Source organism: Sinohyriopsis cumingii, chromosome 4 (genome assembly GCF_028554795.1).
Source record: "Sinohyriopsis cumingii isolate HCF-2022 chromosome 4, ASM2855479v2, whole genome shotgun sequence".
Taxonomy (NCBI): domain Eukaryota; kingdom Metazoa; phylum Mollusca; class Bivalvia; order Unionida; family Unionidae; genus Sinohyriopsis; species Sinohyriopsis cumingii.
The window spans coordinates 24,647,876-24,669,147 of NC_142964.1; the positions used below are offsets into that span (position 1 = coordinate 24,647,876).

General features: G+C 35.5%; 1 protein-coding gene across 2 annotated transcripts in view; it reads right to left on the reverse strand.

The window, feature by feature from the left end:
- Positions 1–21,272, reverse strand: part of LOC149800820 (junction-mediating and -regulatory protein-like) — a 99,101-nt gene that overhangs the window by 23,007 nt on the left and 54,822 nt on the right. For both annotated transcript variants that reach the window (XM_089954816.1, XM_089954815.1), the window contains exon 9: positions 16,204–16,813. In XM_089954816.1, coding sequence (XP_089810942.1) covers positions 16,204–16,813 — 610 coding nt within the window. The remainder of the gene's footprint in view (positions 1–16,203; positions 16,814–21,272) is intronic.

A 21,272-nucleotide genomic window follows, 5' to 3' on the forward strand; every position in this document is an offset into this window, starting at 1 on the left:
AATATTTAACCCTCATACATCCATCAAAAGTTGAGTTGTTACATTATTGTGAAACTGTTGGCCTACAAAAGAAGCCTGTTCTTCTACTTTTAAGGGTCCCACTCATCTGGTCTTGGGTTAGATTTGTATGTGCTGATCAAATAACCAGACATTCCCTGGATGATAGAGCTTGAGCTAAGATATTATACTTCTTTCTATGGTACAATTAAAAATGACCTCCCTCTTTTCACTGGCTTGGTTCACTTCAGGTAGCACTTCAAAGCCCATATAGGTTCCTGTATACGTTCTTTACAATTTAGGTAGAAGAAGGAAAGAAGTTTCAACACAAAGGACTTATTTCCCATTAGCGGGAGCCTGTTCTTAATAATGAAAGCAGGAACCATTATAAGTGAAATTAAACCATCATGACAGAACAACAGATAGTTTGGATTAACTGCATTTAGGTCACAGATTCTATGTGCTGTACATAGAATGAGTAGGAAACAGATTTTATATGACAGGTGAGTGTAGAAGAATTTAGACAGGTTTGTAAGGCGCTCTTTTCAACCTTATCAGAATCCACAGTACATTCAGTTTCGTCCAACTTCTTAGTGGAGACAAATCAAAGCTCACTGGAAAGTCAGTGAGGTGTTTGTTTTGGCCAATATTCTCCCTTCCATGATGACACTATGTGTCTGAGATTGTGGAATGGTAGACATATTGTGCAGGCTCTAACTTCTTTCCTTCAAAGGAAAAATCTAGCTATCTGTGACAATGAATCACTCATTGGAGTGATGTGTTTTCATTTGCACCACTGGCAAAAACACCTGACTTCCTTCATATGCTTTCAAAGTTGTGGCCTTGCCTACCAAAGTGATTCTGTCCAAGCATTTTCTGATAATTGGAGAGCATGCATTTATGAGCCATTTGTGCAGGTTCAACAACTATTCTAGGTCTGGATAAATCACCCACATTCACAGTTCCTTAACCAAGAGAGAAAAGAAAGTCTAACTGCTTTTTCATCCATAATTTTTCCCATTTCAGGAAAGAAATCAAGACCAGATTATACTGATCCTCACACTTTCTGCAAGAATGTTGGGATCTAAAAAGTCAGAGAAAATGCATATGTATCTTGACCAATTTACTTCATGGAAAGTGTTTGTTGACTGCCAAGGCTTGTAGGCCAGACACTGGAGAGACAATGGTGGGTAGCTTTGCATTTCCCCTGTCACAAGCAGCTCTACAAGTAGTTCATCCCAGCAGGTAGAGATTCATCTAAGTACCAAGGGCTTAACAAGACCATTCGGTTAACAAGACCATTCAGTTAACAAGACCATTCGGTTTGAATCTGCTGGCTTCATTGAAACAGTCCACAAGGACAATGAGTCAGCCTCGGATGTGGTGGACATAGATGTTGTATTGTTGATGATGACACCACTTGAGAAAATCCCCAACCAGATTGCAAAGGCCTGGGAATTGGGTTGCCCCTTGATTTTTTTATGTAAGTTACCACTGTCGCTAGATAGGATAAGAATGCCATTTTTACTTGTCTTCTTCCACAGTTGAAATGCATTCAGTATAGCTATCATCTCCAAAAGACAGATGCACAGACAATAATCCTAATGGGGCCACATCTAGTGATGGCAGGAGGTGACTGCTGTGTTAGCACAGTTGTTGATTTATATACAACACTCACTTTAGCCGGTCTACCTTAACTTTTGTCTAACTTTCGCTGAATGACTGTAAAGTCTGCAAATTTTGCAATGAGCATGATGGCGTCCTCTATCCAATTGTTGCATTATGTCACTATTATATTCTTTTTAAATTTGTGAAGTGTTATTGATTTGTCTCTTTCCTGATCCGACATGTCCTGATGTTTAAAAACATTTCTCTCTAACATTTGTCAGTCATATAATATTTTTGAATCACATCAATATAGCCTATTTTGCATGCATCTGGTTCCATTTTTTTTAAAAGTAGAGACAACAGATATTATCAAACTATAATGAATTTGTAAGACAAGTTTTTCAATTTGATGAAACATGTTTTACTGGAATGGTGTCAAAAGTTTCTATAAATAGAAAATAAGGAAAGTACATGCAGGTCAAGGATGGACAAATGTACTCTTACACTATTCATTTGCAGCAGTACTTTTTATAAGAATATTCTCAAATTTAGATGATCTGTGAGATTAAAGAAATGATAATACAAATGACAAGCACAGTTGTTTATTGCTTTATTTTTTTCATGTACTAAAAAGGCACAATCAATATCAGCCTTGTGTATCATGTAATTTGGTGGAATAAAGCATAATTATTATGCCCTAAGTGTAATGATTATGCCCAATGTGTAATAATTATGCCCCAAAGTGTAATAATTATACCCAAAGTGTAATGATTATGCCCAAAGTGTAATGATTATGCCCAAAGTGCAATGATTGTGCACAAAGTGTAATAATTATGCCCAAGTGTAATAATTATGCCCAAAGTGTAATAATTATGCCCAAGTGTAATGATTATGCCCAAAGTGTAATAATTATGCCCAAGTGTAATGAGGAGTCACATGTTAGTGAAGATATGCATCGCCTAATGAATTCTCCATTTTTTTTTTGGTCAGGATTTCATGTAAAGTATTTTATGATTAAGTGTGCTAGCATGCTTTTCAGAACAGATATGTACATATGGATCTATAGACGAACCAAGATTCCCCCTCTATTAACAATATGAACATACAAAGATATACAGGATCTCTGTCATTTCAAACAAAAGAACAAAGAATGTTCTCAAATAATGATCTCATATGTTAAATATATTGGATCTTCGTCATTTCAAATAAAAGAACAAAGAATGTTCTTGACTAACAATCTCATATGTTAGATATAAGTGAAGAGAACAAAGAATGTTCTTGAATAATGATCTCATATGTTAGATATATAATTCTGTTAATTCTCAGATAAGACCTTGCCTCAGCTGCATCTTTTTACTCCACTCCCCATCTCTCCTTCCAATGGAGTTATTGGAATAATAAGCTATTTACTACACTCCACATCTCACTTTTCAATGGTGATATTGGAATAATAAGCTATTTACTCCACTCCCCCACTCTCTTTTCAATGGTGATATTGGAATAAAATAAGCTATTTACTCCACTCCCCCACTCTCTTGTCAATGGTGATATTGGAATAATGAGCTTTTGACTCCACTTCCCCTCTCTCTTTTCAATGGTGATATTGGAATAATAAGCTATTTACTCCACTCCCCCACTCTCTTTTCAATGGTGATATTGGAATAATAAGCTATTTACTCCACTCTCCCTCCCCCTCTCTCTTTTCAATGGTGATATTGGAATAATGAGCTTTTTACTACACTCCCCATCTCACTTTTAAATGGTGATATTGGAGTAATATGCTATTTACTCCACTTCCCCTCTCTCTTTTCAATGGTGATATTGGAGTAAAATGCTATTTACTCCACTCCCCCACTCTCTTTTCAATGGTGTGATTGGAAAAATGAGCTTTTTACTCCACTTCCCCACTCTCTTTTCAATGGTGACATTGGAATAATAAGCTATTTACTACACTCCCCCCTCTCTCTTCTCAACGGTGTGATTGGAATAATAATCTATTTACTACACCCCCCTCTCTCTTTTCAATGGTGTGATTGGAATAATGAGCTTTTTACTCCACTTCCCCACTCTCTTTTCAATGGTGATATTGGAATAATAATCTATTTACTACACCCCCCTCTCTCTTTTCAATGGTGTGATTGGAATAATGAGCTTTTTACTCCACTTCCCCACTCTCTTTTCAATGGTGATATTGGAATAATAATCTATTTACTACACCCCCCTCTCTCTTTTCAATGGTGTGATTGGAATAATGAGCTTTTGACTCCACTTCCCCTCTCTCTTTTCAATGGTGATATTGGAATAATAAGCTATTTACTCCACTCCCCTTCTCTCTTTTCAATGGTGTGATTGGAATAATAAGCTATTTATTACACCAACCCTCTCTCTTTTCAATGGTTTGATTGGAATAACAAACTATTTACTACACTCCCCCTCTCTCTTTTCAATGATGATATTGGAATAATGAGCTTTTTACTCAACTCCACCTCCCTCTTTTCAATAGTGTGATTGGAATAATAAGCTATTTACTCCACTTCCCCTCTCTCTCTTTTCAATGGTGTTATTGGAGAAATATGCTATTTATTCCACTCTGCCACTCTTTTCAATTGTGTGATTGGAATAATGAGCTTTTTACTCCACTTCCCCTCTCTCTTTTCAACGGTGATACTGGAATAATAAGCTATTTACTACACTCCCCCTCTCTCTTTTCAATGGTGATATTGGAATAATAATCTATTTACTACACCCCCCTCTCTCTTTTCAATCGTGTGATTGGAATAATGAGCTTTTTACTCCACTTCCCCTCTCTCTTTTCAATGGTGATATTGGAATAATAATCTATTTACTACACCCACCTCTCTCTTTTCAATGGTTTGATTGGAATAACAAACTATTTACTACACTCCCCCTCTCTCTTTTCAATGATGATATTGGAATAATGAGCTTTTTACTCAACTCCACCTCCCTCTTTTCAATGGTGTGATTGGAATAATAAGCTATTTACTCCACTTCCCCTATCTCTTTTCAATGGTGTTATTGGAGAAATATGCTATTTACTCCACTCCCCCACTCTTTTCAATTGTGAGACTGGAATAATGAGCTTTTTACTCCACTTCCCCTCTCTCTTGTCAATGGTGATATTGGAATAAGCTATTTACTACACTTCCCCTCTCTCTTTTCAATGGTGCTATTGGAGAAATATGCTATTTACTCCACTCCCCCACTCTTTTCAATTGTGTGATTGGAATAATGAGCTTTTTACTCCACTTCCCCTCTCTCTTTTCAATGGTGATATTAGAATAAAAAGCTATTTACTACACTTCCTCTCTCTCTTTTCAACGGTGATATTGGAATAATAATTTATTTACTACACCCACCTCTCTCTTTCAATGGTGTGATTGGAATAATGAGCTTTCACTCCACTTCCCCTCTCTCTTTTCAATGGTGATATTGGAATAATATGCTATTTACTCCACTCCCCCTCTCTCTTTTCAATGGTGTGATTGGAATAATGAGATTTTTACTCCACTTCCCCTATCTCTTTTCAATGGTGATATTGGAATAATATGCTATTTATTCCACTCCCCCTCTCTCTTTTCAATGGTTGGATTGGGATAATAGGCTATTTACTACATTCCACCTCTCTCTTTTCAATGGTGATATTGGAAAAATAAGCTTTTTCCTACACTCCCCGTATCTCTTTTCAATGGCGTGATTGGAATGAGCTATTTTGCAAGGTCTAATTTATAACTGTAGCATAACAAATGCATGAGGTTTTGTAAGTCTGATGATAAGAGTCCCTTGAAAGAAATTACATTTTCCTGAATAAAAGAAATTACACTTTACTGGATGAAAGAAATTGCACATTATTGGATGAAAGAAATTACATTTTACTCGATGAATGGAATGACACTTTACTGGATAAAAGAAATTACATTTTACTGGATGAATGGAATGACACTTTACGGGATAAAAGAAATTACACTTCACTGGATGAATGGAATGACACTTCACTGGATGAAAGGAATGAAACTTTACTGGATGAAAAGAATGACACTTCACTGGATGAAAGAAATTACACTTTACTGGATGAATGGAATGACACTTTACTGGATAAAAGAAATTACACTTTACTGGATGAATGGAATGACACTTTACGGGATAAAAGAAATTACACTTTATTGGATGAAAGGAATGCCACTTTACTGGATGAATGGAATGACACTTTACCGGATAAAAGAAATTACACTTCACTGGATAAAAGGAATGACGCTATTGAATGAATGGAATGACACTTTACTGGATGACAGGAATGACACTTTACTGGATGAATGCAATGGCATTTTACTGGATAAAAGAAATTAAACTTTACAGGATAAAAGGAATGACACTTTATTGAATGAATGGAATGACACTTTACTGGATGAATAGAATGGAATGACACTTCACTGGATGAATGGAATGACACTTTACTGGATAAAAGAAATTACACTTTACTGGATGAATGGAATGACACTTTATTGAATGAAAGGAATGACACTTTACTGGATGAATGGAATGACATTTTAAGGGATAAAAGAAATTACACTTTACTGGATGAAAAGAATGGCACTTTACTGGATAAAAGGAATGACACTTTACTGCATGAATGGAATGACACTTTACTGGATGAATGGAATGACACTTCACTGGATGAATGGAATGACACTTTACTGGATGAATGGAATGACACTTTACGGGATGAATGGAATGACACTTCACTGGATGAATGGAATGACACTTTACTGGATAAAAGAAATTACACTTTACTGGATGAATGGAATGACACTTCACTGGATGAATGGAATGACACTTTACTGGATGAATGGAATGACACTTCACAGGATGAATGGAATGACACTTCACTGGATGAATGGAATGACACTTTACTGGATAAAAGGAATGACACTTTACTGGATGAATGGAATGGCACTTTATTGAATGAATGGAATGGCACTTTACTGGATGAAACAAATCACACTTTACTGGATGAATGGAATGACACTTTACTGGATGAATGGAATGACACTTCACTGGATGAATGGAATAACACTTCACTGGATGAATGGAATGACACTTTACTGGATAAAAGAAATTACACTTTACTGGATGAATGGAATGACACTTCACTGGATGAATGGAATGACACTTTACTGGATGAATGGAATGACACTTCACAGGATGAATGGAATGACACTTCACTGGATGGAATGACACTTTACTGGATGAATGGAATGGCACTTTATTGAATGAATGGAATGGCACTTTACTGGATGAATGGAATGACACTTTACTGGATGAATGGAATGACACTTTACTGGATGAATGGAATGACACTTTACTGGATGAATGGAATAACACTTCACTGGATGAATGGAATGACACTTTACTGGATAAAACAAATTACACTTTACTGGATGAATGGAATGATACTTTACTGGATGAATGGAATAACACTTTACTGGATGAATGGAATGACACTTTACTGGATGAATGGAATGACACTTCACAGGATGAATGGAATGACACTTCACTGGATGAATGGAATAACACTTCACTGGATGAATGGAATGACACTTTACTGGATGAATGGAATGACACTTCACAGGATGAATGGAATGACACTTTACTGGATGAATGGAATGACACTTTACTGGATGAATGGAATGACACTTCACAGGATGAATGGAATGACACTTCACTGGATGAATGGAATGACACTTTACTGGATAAAACAAATTACACTTTACTGGATGAATGGAATGACACTTTACTGGATGAATGGAATGACACTTCACTGGATGAATGGAATGACACTTTACTGGATGAATGGAATGACACTTCACAGGATGAATGGAATGACACTTCACTGGATGAATGGAATGACACTTTACTGGATAAAACAAATTACACTTTACTGGATGAATGGAATGGCACTTTACTGGATGAATGGAATGGCATTTTACTGGATGAATGGAATGACACTTTACTGGATAAAATGAATGACACTTTACTGGATGAATGGAATGGCACTTTATTGAATGAATGGAATGGCACTTTACTGGATGAAAGGAATGACACTTTACTGGATAAAAGAAATTACATTGTATTGAATGAAAGGAATGACACTTTACTGGATGAATGGAATGACACTTTACTGGATAAAAGAAATTACATTGTATTGAATGAAAGGAATGACACTTTACTGGATGAATGGAATGACACTTTACTGGATAAAAGGAATGACACTTTACTGGATGAAAGGAATAACACTTTATTGAATGAAAGGAATGACACTTTACTAGATAAAAGAAATTACACTTTACTGGATGAATGGAATGACACTTTACTGGATGAAAGAAATTACACTGTAGTGAATAAAAGGAATGACACTTTACTGGATGAATGGAATGACACTTTACTGGATGAAAGGAATGACACTTTATTGAATGAAAGGAATGACACTTTACTGGATAAAAGAAATTACACTTTATTGAATGAAAGGAATGACACTTTACTGGATGAATGGAATGACACTTTATTGAATGAAAGGAATGACACTTTACTGGATAAAAGAAATTACACTTTATTGAATGAAAGGAAAGACACTTTACTGGCTGAATGGAATGACACTTTCCTGAATGAATGGAATGACACTTTACTGGATGAATGGAATGGCATTTTACTGTATAAACGGAATGACACTTTACTGGATGAATGGAATCACACTGTATTGAATGAAAGAAATGACACTTTACTGGATAAAAGAAATTACACTTTATTGAATGAAAGGAATGACACTTTACTGGATGAATGGAATGACACTTTACTGGATGAATGGAATGGCACTTTACTGGATAAAAGTAATGACACTTTACTGGATGAATGGAATGGCATTTTACTGGATAAAAGGAATGACACTTTACTGGATGAAAGGAATGACACTTTATTGAATGAAAGGAATGACACTTTATTGAATGAAGGGAATGATACTTTACTGGATAAAAGAAATTACACTTTATTGAATGAACGGAATGACACTTTACTGGATAAAAGGAATGACACTTTACTGAATGAAAGGAATGACACATTACTGGATGAATGGAATGACACTTTATTGAATCAAAGAAATTACACTTTACTGGATGACCGGAATGACACTTTCCTGGATAAAAGGAATGACACTTTACTGGATAAACGGAATGACACTTTACTGGATGAATGGAATGACACTGTATTGAATGAAAGAAATGACACTTTACTGGATAAAAGAAATTACACTTTACTGGATGAAAGGAATGACACTTTACTGAATGAAAGGAATGACACTTTACTCGATAAAAGAAATTATACTTTATTGAATGAATGGAATGACACTTTACTGGATAAAAGGAATGACACTTTACTGAATGAAAGGAATGACACATTACTGGATGAATGGAATGACACTTTATTGAATCAAAGAAATTACACTTTACTGGATGACTGGAATGACACTTTCCTGGATAAAAGGAATGACACTTTACTGGATGAAAGGATTGACACTTTACTGGATAAAAGAAATTACACTTTATTGAATGAAAGGAATGACACTTTACTGGATAAAAGAAATTACACTTTATTGAAAGAATGGAATGACACTTTACTGGATAAAAGGAATGACACTTTACTGAATGAAAAGAATGACACTTTATTGAATCAAAGAAATTACACTTTACTGGATAAAAGGAATGACACTTTACTGTATGAAATGAATAGCACTTTACTGAATAAAAGGAACGACACTTTATTGAATGAATGGAATGGCACTTCACTGGATGAATGCAATGACACTTTACTGCATAAAAGAAATTACACTTTACTGGATGAATGGAATGACACTTTATTGAATGAACGGAATGACACTTTACTGGATGGAAAGAATGACACTTCACTGGATGAAAGGAATGACACTTTATTGAATGAATGGAATGACACTTTACTGGATGAATGGAATGACATTTTACTGGATGAATGGAATGAGACTTCACTGGATGAAAGGAATGACACTTCACTGGATGAATGGAATGACACTTTATTGAATGAATGGAATGACACTTTACTGGATGAATGGAATGAGACTTCACTGGATGAAAGGAATGTCGCATTACTGGATGAAAGGAATGACACTCTATTGAATGAATGGAATGACACTTTACTGGATGAATGGAATGACACTTTGTTGAATGAATGAAATGACACTTTACTGGATGAATGGAATGGCATTTTACTGGATAAAAGAAATTACACTTTACTGGATGAAAGGAATGACACTTTATTGAATGAATGGAATGACACTTTACTGGATGAAAGGAATGGCATTTTACTGGATAAAAGAAATTACACTTCACTGGATAAAAAAAAATGACACTTCACTGGATGAATGGAATTACACTTTACAGGATAAATGGAATGTCACTTTACTGGATGAATGGAATGACACTTTACTGGATGAAAGGAATGGAATGACACTTCACTGGATGAATGCAATGACATTTTAAGGGATAAAAGAAATTACACTTTACTGGATGAAAAGAATGGCACTGTACTCGATAAAAGGAATGACACTTTATTGAAGGAAAGGAATGACACTTTACTGGATAAAAGAAATTACACTTTACTGGATGAATGGAATGACACTTTATTGAATGAACGGAATGGCACTTTATTGGATGAATGGAATGACACTTTATTAAATGAATGGAATGGTACTTTACTGGATGAATGGAATGGTACTTAACTGAATCAATGGAATGGCACTTTACTGAATAAAAGAAACTACACTTTACAGGATGAATGGAATTACACTTTACTGGATAAAAGAAATTACACTTTACTGGATGAATGGAATGACACTTTATTGAATGAATGGAATGGCACTTTACTGGATAAAAGAGATTACACTTTACTGGATGAAAGGAATGACACTTTATTGAATGAAAGGAATGACACTTTATTGGATGAAAGAAATTACACTTTACTGGATAAATGGAATGACATTTTACTGGATGAATGGAATGACACTTTACTGGATGAAAGAAATTACACTTTACTGGATGAAAGGAATTACACTTTACTGGATGAAATACTGACATTTTCCTGGATGAAAGGAATGACACTTTACTGGATAAAAGAAATTACACTTAACTGTATGAAAGAAATGACACTTTACTGAATGAAAGGAATGACTCTTTACTGGATAAAAGAAATTACACTTAACTGGATGAATGGAATGACACTTTACTGGATGAATGGAATGACACTTCACTGGATGAATGGAATGACACTTTACTGGATGAAAGAAATTACACTGTACTGGATGAAAGAAATTACAATTTACTGGATGAATGAAATGACACTTTACTGGATGAAAGAAATTACACTTTGTTGGATGAAAGAAATTACACTTTACTGGATGAATGGAATGACACTTTACTGGATGAATGGAATGACACTTCACTGGATGAAAGGAGAGACACTTTACTGGATGAAAAGAATGACACTTCACTGGATGAAAGGAATGACACTTTAATGGATGAAAGAAATTACACTTTACTGGATGAAAGAAATTACACTTTACTGGATGAAAGAAATTACACTTTACTGAATAAAAGAAATTACACTTTACTGGCTGAAAGAAATTGCACTTTACTGGATGAAAGAAATGACACTTTACTGGATGAAAGGAATTACTCTTTACTGGATGAATGGAATGACACTTTACTGGGTGAATGGAATGACACTTTATTGAATGAAAGAAATAACACTTTACTGGATGAATGGAATGACACTTTACTGGAGGAATGAAATGGCACTTTATTGAATGAAATAAATTACACTTTACTGGATGAAAGAAATTACACTTCACTGGATGAATGGAATGACACTTTACTGGATGAAAGAAATTACACTTTACTGGATGAAAGAAATTACACTTTATTGAATGAAAGAAATTACACTTTACTGGATGAAAGAAATTACACTTTACTGAATGAAAAGGATGACACTTTACTGGATGAAAGGAATGACACTTTACTGGATAAAAGAAATTACATTGTATTGAATGAAAGGAATGACACTTTACTGGATGAATGGAATGACACTTTACTGGATAAAAGGAATGACACTTCACTGGATGAATGGAATGACACTTTACTGGATAAAAGGAATGACACTTTATTGAATGAAAGGAATGACACTTTACTCGATAAAAGAAATTACATTGTATTGAATGAAAGGAATGACACTTTACTGGATGAATGGAATGACACTTTACTGGAGGAATGAAATGGCACTTTATTGAATGAAATAAATTACACTTTACTGGATGAAAGAAATTACACTTCACTGGATGAATGGAATGACACTTTACTGGATGAAAGAAATAACACTTTACTGGATGAAAGGAATGACACTTTATTGAATGAAAGAAATTACACTTTACTGGATGAAAGGAATGACACTTTATTGAATGAAAGAAATTACACTTTACTGGACGAATATAATGACACTTTACTGGATAAAAGAAATTATACTTATATGGATTGAAAGGAATAACACTTTACTGGATGAAAGAAATGACACTTTACTGGATGAAAGAAATGACACTTTACTGGATGAAAGGAATTATACTTTACTGGATAAAAGAAATTACACTTTACTGGATGAATGGAATGACACTTTACTGGATAAAAGGAATCACACTTTATTGAATGAAAGAAATAACACTTTACTGGATGAAAGAAATAACACTTTACTGGATGAAAGGAATGACACTTTACTGGATGAAAGGTATTACACTTTACTGGATGAAAGAAATAACACTTTTCTGGATGAAAGGAATGACACTTTATTGAATGAAAGAAATTACACTTTACTGGATGAAAGGAATGACACTTTATTGAATGAAAGAAATTACACTTTACTGGATGAAAGGAATGACACTTTACTGGATGAATGGTATGACACATTAATGGATGTAGGGAATGACACTTTATTGAATGAAAGAAATAACACTTTACTGGATGAAAGAAATAACACTTTACTGGATGAAAGGAATGACACTCTACTGGATGAAAGAAACTACACTTTACTGGATAACAGAAATCACACTTTACTGGATGAAAGAAATGACACTTTACTGGATGAAAGAAATGACACTCTACTGGATGAAAGGAATGACACTTTGCTGGACGAAATGAATGACACTTTACTCAACGAAATTAACTTGCTGGAAAGGATTGACACTCTACTAGATGAATGGAATTTTCAGGAATTCATGACTGGTTCATTTCATTCAAATTTTCTCAAAAATTCCCATTACTGAATTGACATCATCCAGTGTATTCTTTAGTTACATCCACCAACTGGGTTTGATAAAATTAGGTTCATATTTGTTGGAGTTATCATACATACATGCCTTTACTATGAAACCACAGTCATGAATGTTGATCTTAAAGTCAGTCACTGCGCTGCTTGTTTATTGGCAAACAACTGAGTATCAAGTCCAGTAAAAAATTTATTTGTATATGTCAATGTTTTCATGAGTTAAAGAAGTACAAAGATGTCAACAGCAGTGACCTCTGAGTTGACCCTATGGTCAAAAAGATCTGGTTTTAAACTCATTCTCAATAGCAAAGACATGTTGGTGGTACAGTCTGCATGTATTGCAAATCCATAATGAAAACCATATAGCAGAGATAAATTTTTCAGACAGTCTTATAGTTGACTTGACTTCAAGTAAGTCTGGTTTTCAACTTGTTCAAAATAGTATGATGTCTGAATGTTGTGGGCCATTTGTTCAGAGAAACTCTATTTGGTATGACAATTTCTCCAAAAGGAGTTGCAATAAAATATGATGGTGATCATGGCAGACATGTCTGATGTCAGACTGGTTGCAATATTGTCATGCATGACCAGTTTTATTATGTCACACTAAACAGACACCATTTTAATTAAGGACCATCTACTTTATGACCATACTGCAAGTCAGATTGACACAATTTTCATGTATGACCACAGTAGGTATCATAAGATTCTAATGAAAACCCATGTTGTTTTGACCATTTGTTAAGCTGGAGTGGTGATCACAAGATTTTCAAGAAGCACACAACTGCAGCTATGTTGGATGTCAGATCAGCACCATATCCATTTAGGACAATCTACATATCATAACACCATGGCAATATGATCATCCATACTGGAAAAGTACCTATAGTACAATTTTCAAGCTAGCCATCATGACTGCCATACTGTAGTTCTAATGGACATTATTTTCGTTTATGAAACTTAAAATAACAATCTCAACATACTACATCATGGGCATTTGCAGCACTTTAGGCTTTTCTGCCTTCTTATCCTACATCATGGGCATTTGCAGCACTTCGGCTTTTCTGCCTTCTAACCCTATATCACGGGAATTTGCAGCACTTCAGGCTTTTCTGCCATCTTATCCTACATCATGGGCCTTTGCAGCACTTCAGGACTTTCTGCCTTCTCATCCTACATCATGGGCATTTGCAGCACTTTAGGCTTTTCTGCTTTCTGACCCTACATCATGGGCATTTGCAGCACTTCAGGCTTTTCTGCCTTCTTATCCTACATCATGGGCCTTTGCAGCACTTCAAGCTTTTATGCTTTCTGACCCTATATAACAGGAATTTGCAGCACTTCAGGCTTTTCTGCCTTCTTATCCTACATCATGGGCCTTTGCAGCACTTCAGGCTTTTCTGCTTTCTCATCCTACATCATGGGCACTTGCAGCACTTCAGCTTTTCTGCCTTCTAACCCTATATCACAGGAATTTGCTGCACTTCAGGACTTTCTGCGTTCTCATCCTACATCATGGGCACTTCCAGCACTTCAGCTTTTCTGCCTTCTCACCCTACATCATGTGCATTTGCAGCACTTTAGGCTTTTCTGCCTTCTCACCCTACATCATGGGCATTTGCAACACTTTAGGCTTTTCTGCCTTCTTATCCAACATCATGGGTATTTGCAGCACTTCAGGCTTTTCTGCCTTCTCACCCTACATCATGGGCATTTGCAGCACTTTAGGCTTTTCTGCCTTCTTATCCTACATCATGGGCATTTGCAGCATTTCTGCTCTTCTGCCATCTCACCCTATATCATGGGCATTTGCAGCACTTCAGATTTTCTGATTTTCTAACCCTATATCATGGGCATTTGCAGCCCTTCTGGCTTTTCTACCTCCTCATCCTACATCATGGGCATTCACAGCACTTCAGGCTTTTCTGCTTTCTTATCCTACATCATGGGCATTTGCAGCAATTCAGGCTTCTCTGCCTCAGCTTTAAATACCAGTTGACTGAAAAAAACTGGTAGAAGTATTTGCAAACAATCAGAGCTGCTCAGACAAGAAAACCAACTGAGTTAAACAGCAACTACTTTAGTGCCCTTGGTGTACTCTATAATTTTCAAAAAACACAAAACTTAGGCACGACTTTCTAGAAGGTTGCATCTGATTCAAAGCAAGCTTTTGCACACATATTTGTCATATGCAACGTTTCACAAGAATAATCTAGTGCACAAAAGATACTGAAATAGAAGCTATTTATCTAAGTTCATTTTCTTGTCTGAATAGCTCAGATTTTTCTTCACTCACATTATGACTGACTGTTGCAACTGTGCTGAAAATGTCTACTTTTCACACTTGTGATGTGGGATACTTTGACTAAAGATACTGTGTGACATGACTTTCCTATCCAAGCAGATAAGAAGTAATAACATAATACTGCTAACAGATGCCAAAGTATAGATCACTGCACAAGCTCTTCTAGTTTTTTATAAGTCAAGCTAATAATAATAACCGAATGAGAAAAATTAGTAAAAAAGAAAAGCCATTTCCAGCATTTATGTCCATTCAAAAATTTTACAAACCACTCTCCAGCATCCTGATGTAATAAAACTTGCATAGTCAAGGTGCACCAGCATCTTGATGCAACAAAAATTACACTGTCAAGGTGCAACAGCATTTTGATGTAATAAAAGTTGCATAATCAAGGTGCACCAACATCTTGATGTAATAATAAGTACATAGTCAAGGTGTACCAGTATCCTGATGTAATAAAAGTCACACTGTCAAGGTGCACCAGCATTTTGATGTAATAAAACTTGCATAGTCAAGGTGCACCAGCATCTCGATGTAACAAAAATTACACTATCAAGGTGCACCAGCATTTTGATCTGATAAAAATTATACAGTCAAGGTGCACCAGCATTTTTAACTTGTCATTTTGGTTTCTTGATTTTTACTGGTTTTCAATGAACTTTAACACATCATGCGAAGGAAATTGGAGCTAATTGCCTAACAGAAGGATGCACAGAGGGAGCCAACCCTGTCTAATTTGGGCAGGTGTTAAATTTGACATGAAACATATAAATGATGAAAAGTTACGCTAATCAGCATAGAATGGAAGCCTTGATATAACATGGAAGCTTTGATAAAACATATAGCCTGTTATTGGCTCTTGTATGTGCAAGTTTAGGTTAACTACTTACTTGGTGGTTTGTGATTTCTCTCATTTTCTGCTATCGGCTTCAGTCTATGCAGTCCACTTTGAATATCTGCTAGATTGATTCCCTCTTTAGTCCCAACCTCTGTACTTTTGTTCTTCTTTCTCTCTGCAATGTTCTCCATACTATTTGGTGGGGATGAAGGAGAAGATGGTGAAAGTGGTAGTGGTGATGGAGGGGGTGGTGGTGGCGGTGGTGGTGGTGGAGGTGGTGGTGGAGGAGGTGGTGGTGGCATAAAAGGAGGAGGATGGGGAATGGCATCAGCTATGAGGATCATAGAATCTGGAACATCCTCGTCAACCGGCTTTCCACTGATTAATATGGTCACTGGTATATCATCCCCTGAACTTGTTCCATTTTTAGATTTGCGAGGAGTAGGCTTGGGCAATTTAGAGCTGACCACTTTCGTTTTTGAGTCTACAGTTTGTATGTTTAAGTTTGTCCTCTTTTTGACTTTGGTGTCCTTGATTTGCATAGTTCCTGATCTTAAATCTAATTTAGATGAGGTCGGTGTACCTGAATTTGAACCCATCTTTCCTCGTACATTGGGTGGCTGGTATCTTGTTGGTTTAATGGTTGCTGGAGCTGGGTATTTCTGAAAATTATAGACAACAGTATCAGTGTACAATCAGTGCGAACAACAGTCAGATTTACTTGACTGATGTCCAATAATAGCACTAACACATTTTAATTGATTGGCTTGCACACAATCTCCACTATCAATCTTCATGCAAATTAATGAGCAATAAATATTTGCAAGATCAAGAGATTTTATGGCAAAGTTCATCATAAGATCCTTGTCATACTAAAACATTAAGAGACAGAATAGGGTCAAAGACAATTACATTCAGTGGGATGTGTGTGGCCAGCTCTGTCTGATAAAAGATCACAGAGAACATGCTTACATAGTCAGACATAGGTGTATCATTAACAGGAAGTCCATAAAAATTTCACTTTCTATTATTTTATAGATATTAACCAAATAAATATAGTAAATGTAAATGAAGTTCAGAAATAGTGCTTATTAAAATAATTTAGTTCAAACTTGTGAAAATCTAGAAAAATCAACTCTGTGTTTGGGATTGCCATAATGCATCTGTGAAATGCATAAATGATATGAAAACATCAAAGGATCTCCAAACAGTTCATTGTGTCATAAACTCATCTTATGTTCACTACAGTACTACTTATAGTATAGCTAAGAATGTTGCTTAAAGTGAAATATTTTCATAAAATGCATAAAACAATGAGTCATGTTTGCTTTTTAATTCAACAGTGCCTAATTTTTGACAATAAGGACTTATTGTTTGCAACAGTTTCTGATCTGTATAAAACAAAAAAGAAGATCCTGTGACCACAGGAACTATCTCTTGAAAATATAACTTATCCTCCATGTAGGTTGAAAATTATACCATTGGTTCCTATGTTAGCTTCAGAATTAGAAATGTTTGTCTAGTAAGTTAATGGTTAGTTCCCTTTAGTATGAAAGTATTGTAATCACTAGTTAAACTACAGAATGATTGCAGCCATCGTAAACACAAACCGAATCGTTCAACTTTGAGATTTCATGGCATGCTTTAATGCTGACTGCCATCAACAGTGACAACAGCCATTTATTGCATAGAAATACAAGTATTTTCCATTTTGGTGTAAAGATTATGTAAAATATGTTGCATAACAATTATATATAACAAATAAAATGCAATGTGGACTATCCATTTAAGTACACCCATTCAGGGGTTAAAAATAAAATAAAAAACTTCTTTTTTTATAGATGATCTTGAAAGAATTTGTTGAGAATAGCAAAATTATATTTTCTTTAAATCAATTATCATTTATTTCAGCCTGAGCCATCTAACTGCCAACACTGAAGGTTAAAATCATGTACCATTCTTTGGCTTAAAGTCATTTGACAATTCAAATGCTTTTTATCAAAGTAAAATTCTATTGTTGTCTTTTCTTCAGAAAAAGCTGTTTAATGTGTTTCTATTATTTGTAATAGCAGACATATTTAATGGCATATTAAGATCATTTGTGCAAATCTGATGCACTCTGCAAAGTTGCTTGAAATCAGTATTGTAGTAGGTTTTTTGTGTGAAGAAGCTGAAAATAGCGTTTGTTGTATGATGAACAAAACTAAATCAATGCAGGGTCATAACATTAACTCATTTGGCCCTGACACTTCTTTTTATCACTCACTTATTCAAATGATGGTCTCATTTGGCCCTGAGACTTCTTTTCCTGTCTGACTTATTCAAATTATGGTCTGATACATTCCATTAACTTTATTCACCACATATTGCTTAAGACTTCTAAAAATTTATAAGCCATATACACTCTCATATAAGCTGGGTCCAATCACAAGAAAAACAGATCCTGATATTCCATCACATAATGTGCCAACATATTAGTGTCTGTCTTGTTATTCTACTGATTAATCTTGATAAACTAACAGACCCTGAGTTGCCAGTGCACTAAGTGATGGCAGATCTGGTTCTATGCAGTCTGCATTTGGATCTTAATAATGTGGGTATATATATAGAAGTCATCTTTGATGTCTGTGTGTGTGTGTGCATGTGTGTGTGTGTGTGTGGTGAGGCTCAAAAAGTGGGTTTTGTTGGTCCTAAATGGGGTCAGTACACATGACTAAAGTAAGTTATGTTGTTATTATGGGATTTAATGCCATTTTTCAGCACAGGATTGGCTATACATGGCGACCAGTATAACAGGTGGAGGAAGAATCAGGGAAAACCCTGGGAAGAACCACTGGCCCATGAGAAGCTACTGGTAAGCTTTCTCACATAGCCATGCTGGCAGATACTAAAGTAAGCAATATTGCACAATTGAGAATAGAGCCATATACACTGGTAGAAAATGACTAAAAAGTTCTTAAACATAAATGGAATAAAAACTACCTGTTTTCTATGAAGCATAAAATACACCTACAAACAAAGCTATTAGGCTTAACATTTCATATATATCATCATCGTTCCCATGCATGTACACACACACACACACACATACTGTCATAGAATTGTATAAATCCTTTTATTTATTAAATACATGTACTCCACTTTCATTTTTTGTGTGTACAACTGTACGCAAGGGTGATTTATGTACACTGTCCAAAGATTTGGAAATAATGAATTCGGTTCATCCTATGCCACACGTGCGGAGTGCATTCGATGGGAAGAACTGAATGCTTCCAGCGCACAGACGATGTATTGCAGCACTGTCTGTGTATAAATACCTCAACGTAGGTCAGAATCTTTACATTACGGAACGTCTTGGCAGTGAGCAGCCTACTTTGATTTGCACATCTTCAGCTGTAGAGGTATGTGAGTTGTTCATTTCTTGTGTATAAGTTATAACTATTGTACTATCACGTTTATTTTTTTATATTTTCTATGTAGCTTCGGCTTACATAGTATCATGCAAATATTTTCTATTCTTGTTTGTCACTTAGCAAGAGATTTATATTAGCAATATATAAAGTTGAATTTTTAAGAAACGTTTAGTACTGTAGGATTCTTGTCAGGCAGTTTGGTTCACATTAGAACTTATTGTTTTGTAATTATTGTGCCGATAATGTAATCAGTGTAGCTTACTGTATATAACGTCATTACATTTTATTGTATATGCCCATGTCATGCATAGTACACAGTGTTAGATGTATTTCCAGCTGACCAGAGTGATCAGTTATAGGAGTTGACATGGTACCAGCTGCAGAGCTAACCATAGAAGTTGACCATAGCAGCTGTGAAGCTGAACCATACCAGCCATAGAGCTGAGTAAATGAGTAAACAGTGTCACTGGTCGAATAGCAGGTGATCTGGTGTTGCTGACCGAGATTGGTGGGCGCTGATTGCTTGATTGACCAACCTGGAATACTGACTGCTTGATCAACCAGTGTGACTGGTAGCCAAGTATGTTGGTGACGGAGTGTGTAACTCCATGCATGTAATCTTTCAGCAGTGGGCTAATCTTTGGGTTTTTTTTTGTAATACCCAGTGTGTTTTTGGGACTGTAAATATGTTTTGTACATCTGTCCCTTTGTTTTCATTATTTTCACTATCTGAGTGAATACATTTTTACTATATGAGTAAAATAGTTTTACTATTTAAGTAAAACACATCATTTGTTCATTGTCAAATCACTGTGAATCATTCACCCCTTGTCCTTGTACTGTGTAAGGCCATTTATTTGTATTTTCATTATCTAGTTCATGCAGATTATGTTAACTGATCCAATATTTGGATATTATACAGACATATTAATCATAATTCTTTTCTCATTCAAGTCATTCGTCACTAAACATTGTATTTATATCACCATCAAAAGTGTTCTGTTGTGAATCCAAAATCCCACCCAGTTATCATGTTACACACACACACATACAAAGATAAATAAAACTAGAAATGTGCACAGGGATATCCCATGATAGTGCCTCAAATGATCAAAACCAAAAACTTCAATATGTGATGGACGGATGTAAAGGGTAGCACCATACAAGATCAAACAACTATTTCTGTATGGCATAAATTATGCAATATTTCTGTCTTTTAAAACCATTATCAAATAAATCTGAATTCAGTTAGCATCCACTTTCCATCATTTATGACTTAGTCATGAATGATTCCTGTCACTGTTTGACAGTCGAATCTAGCACTAATTTCTAGATGCAGACTTTGTTGCTTTCATCAGTTCAATGGAGGGTTTGAAGGGGAGCAAATATCATTGGTGGTTATCTTGTTCCTTCCAACAGTTCAGTGGAGGATTTGAAGGGATGCCTAATGTTAATGTGATCAGGGAAATGTATTTGAAGGGGAAAGAAAAGTTTTAAAGTAAACTATGTTCCTCTGAGAATGCTTACCTGATCACATTAGTAGAAAACTCTCCCAGCCACTCTGCCCTTTACGCATCCATGTTCACATATAGCACATTGTAAAAATTAAAAACACCTGGCAGTGGCAAAGGGAGGTAATGGGCAACAGTTATCACCCTTTGTTTATGTGAAATATACTGGAACAACATTTTTCATCTTTTTAGTAGGG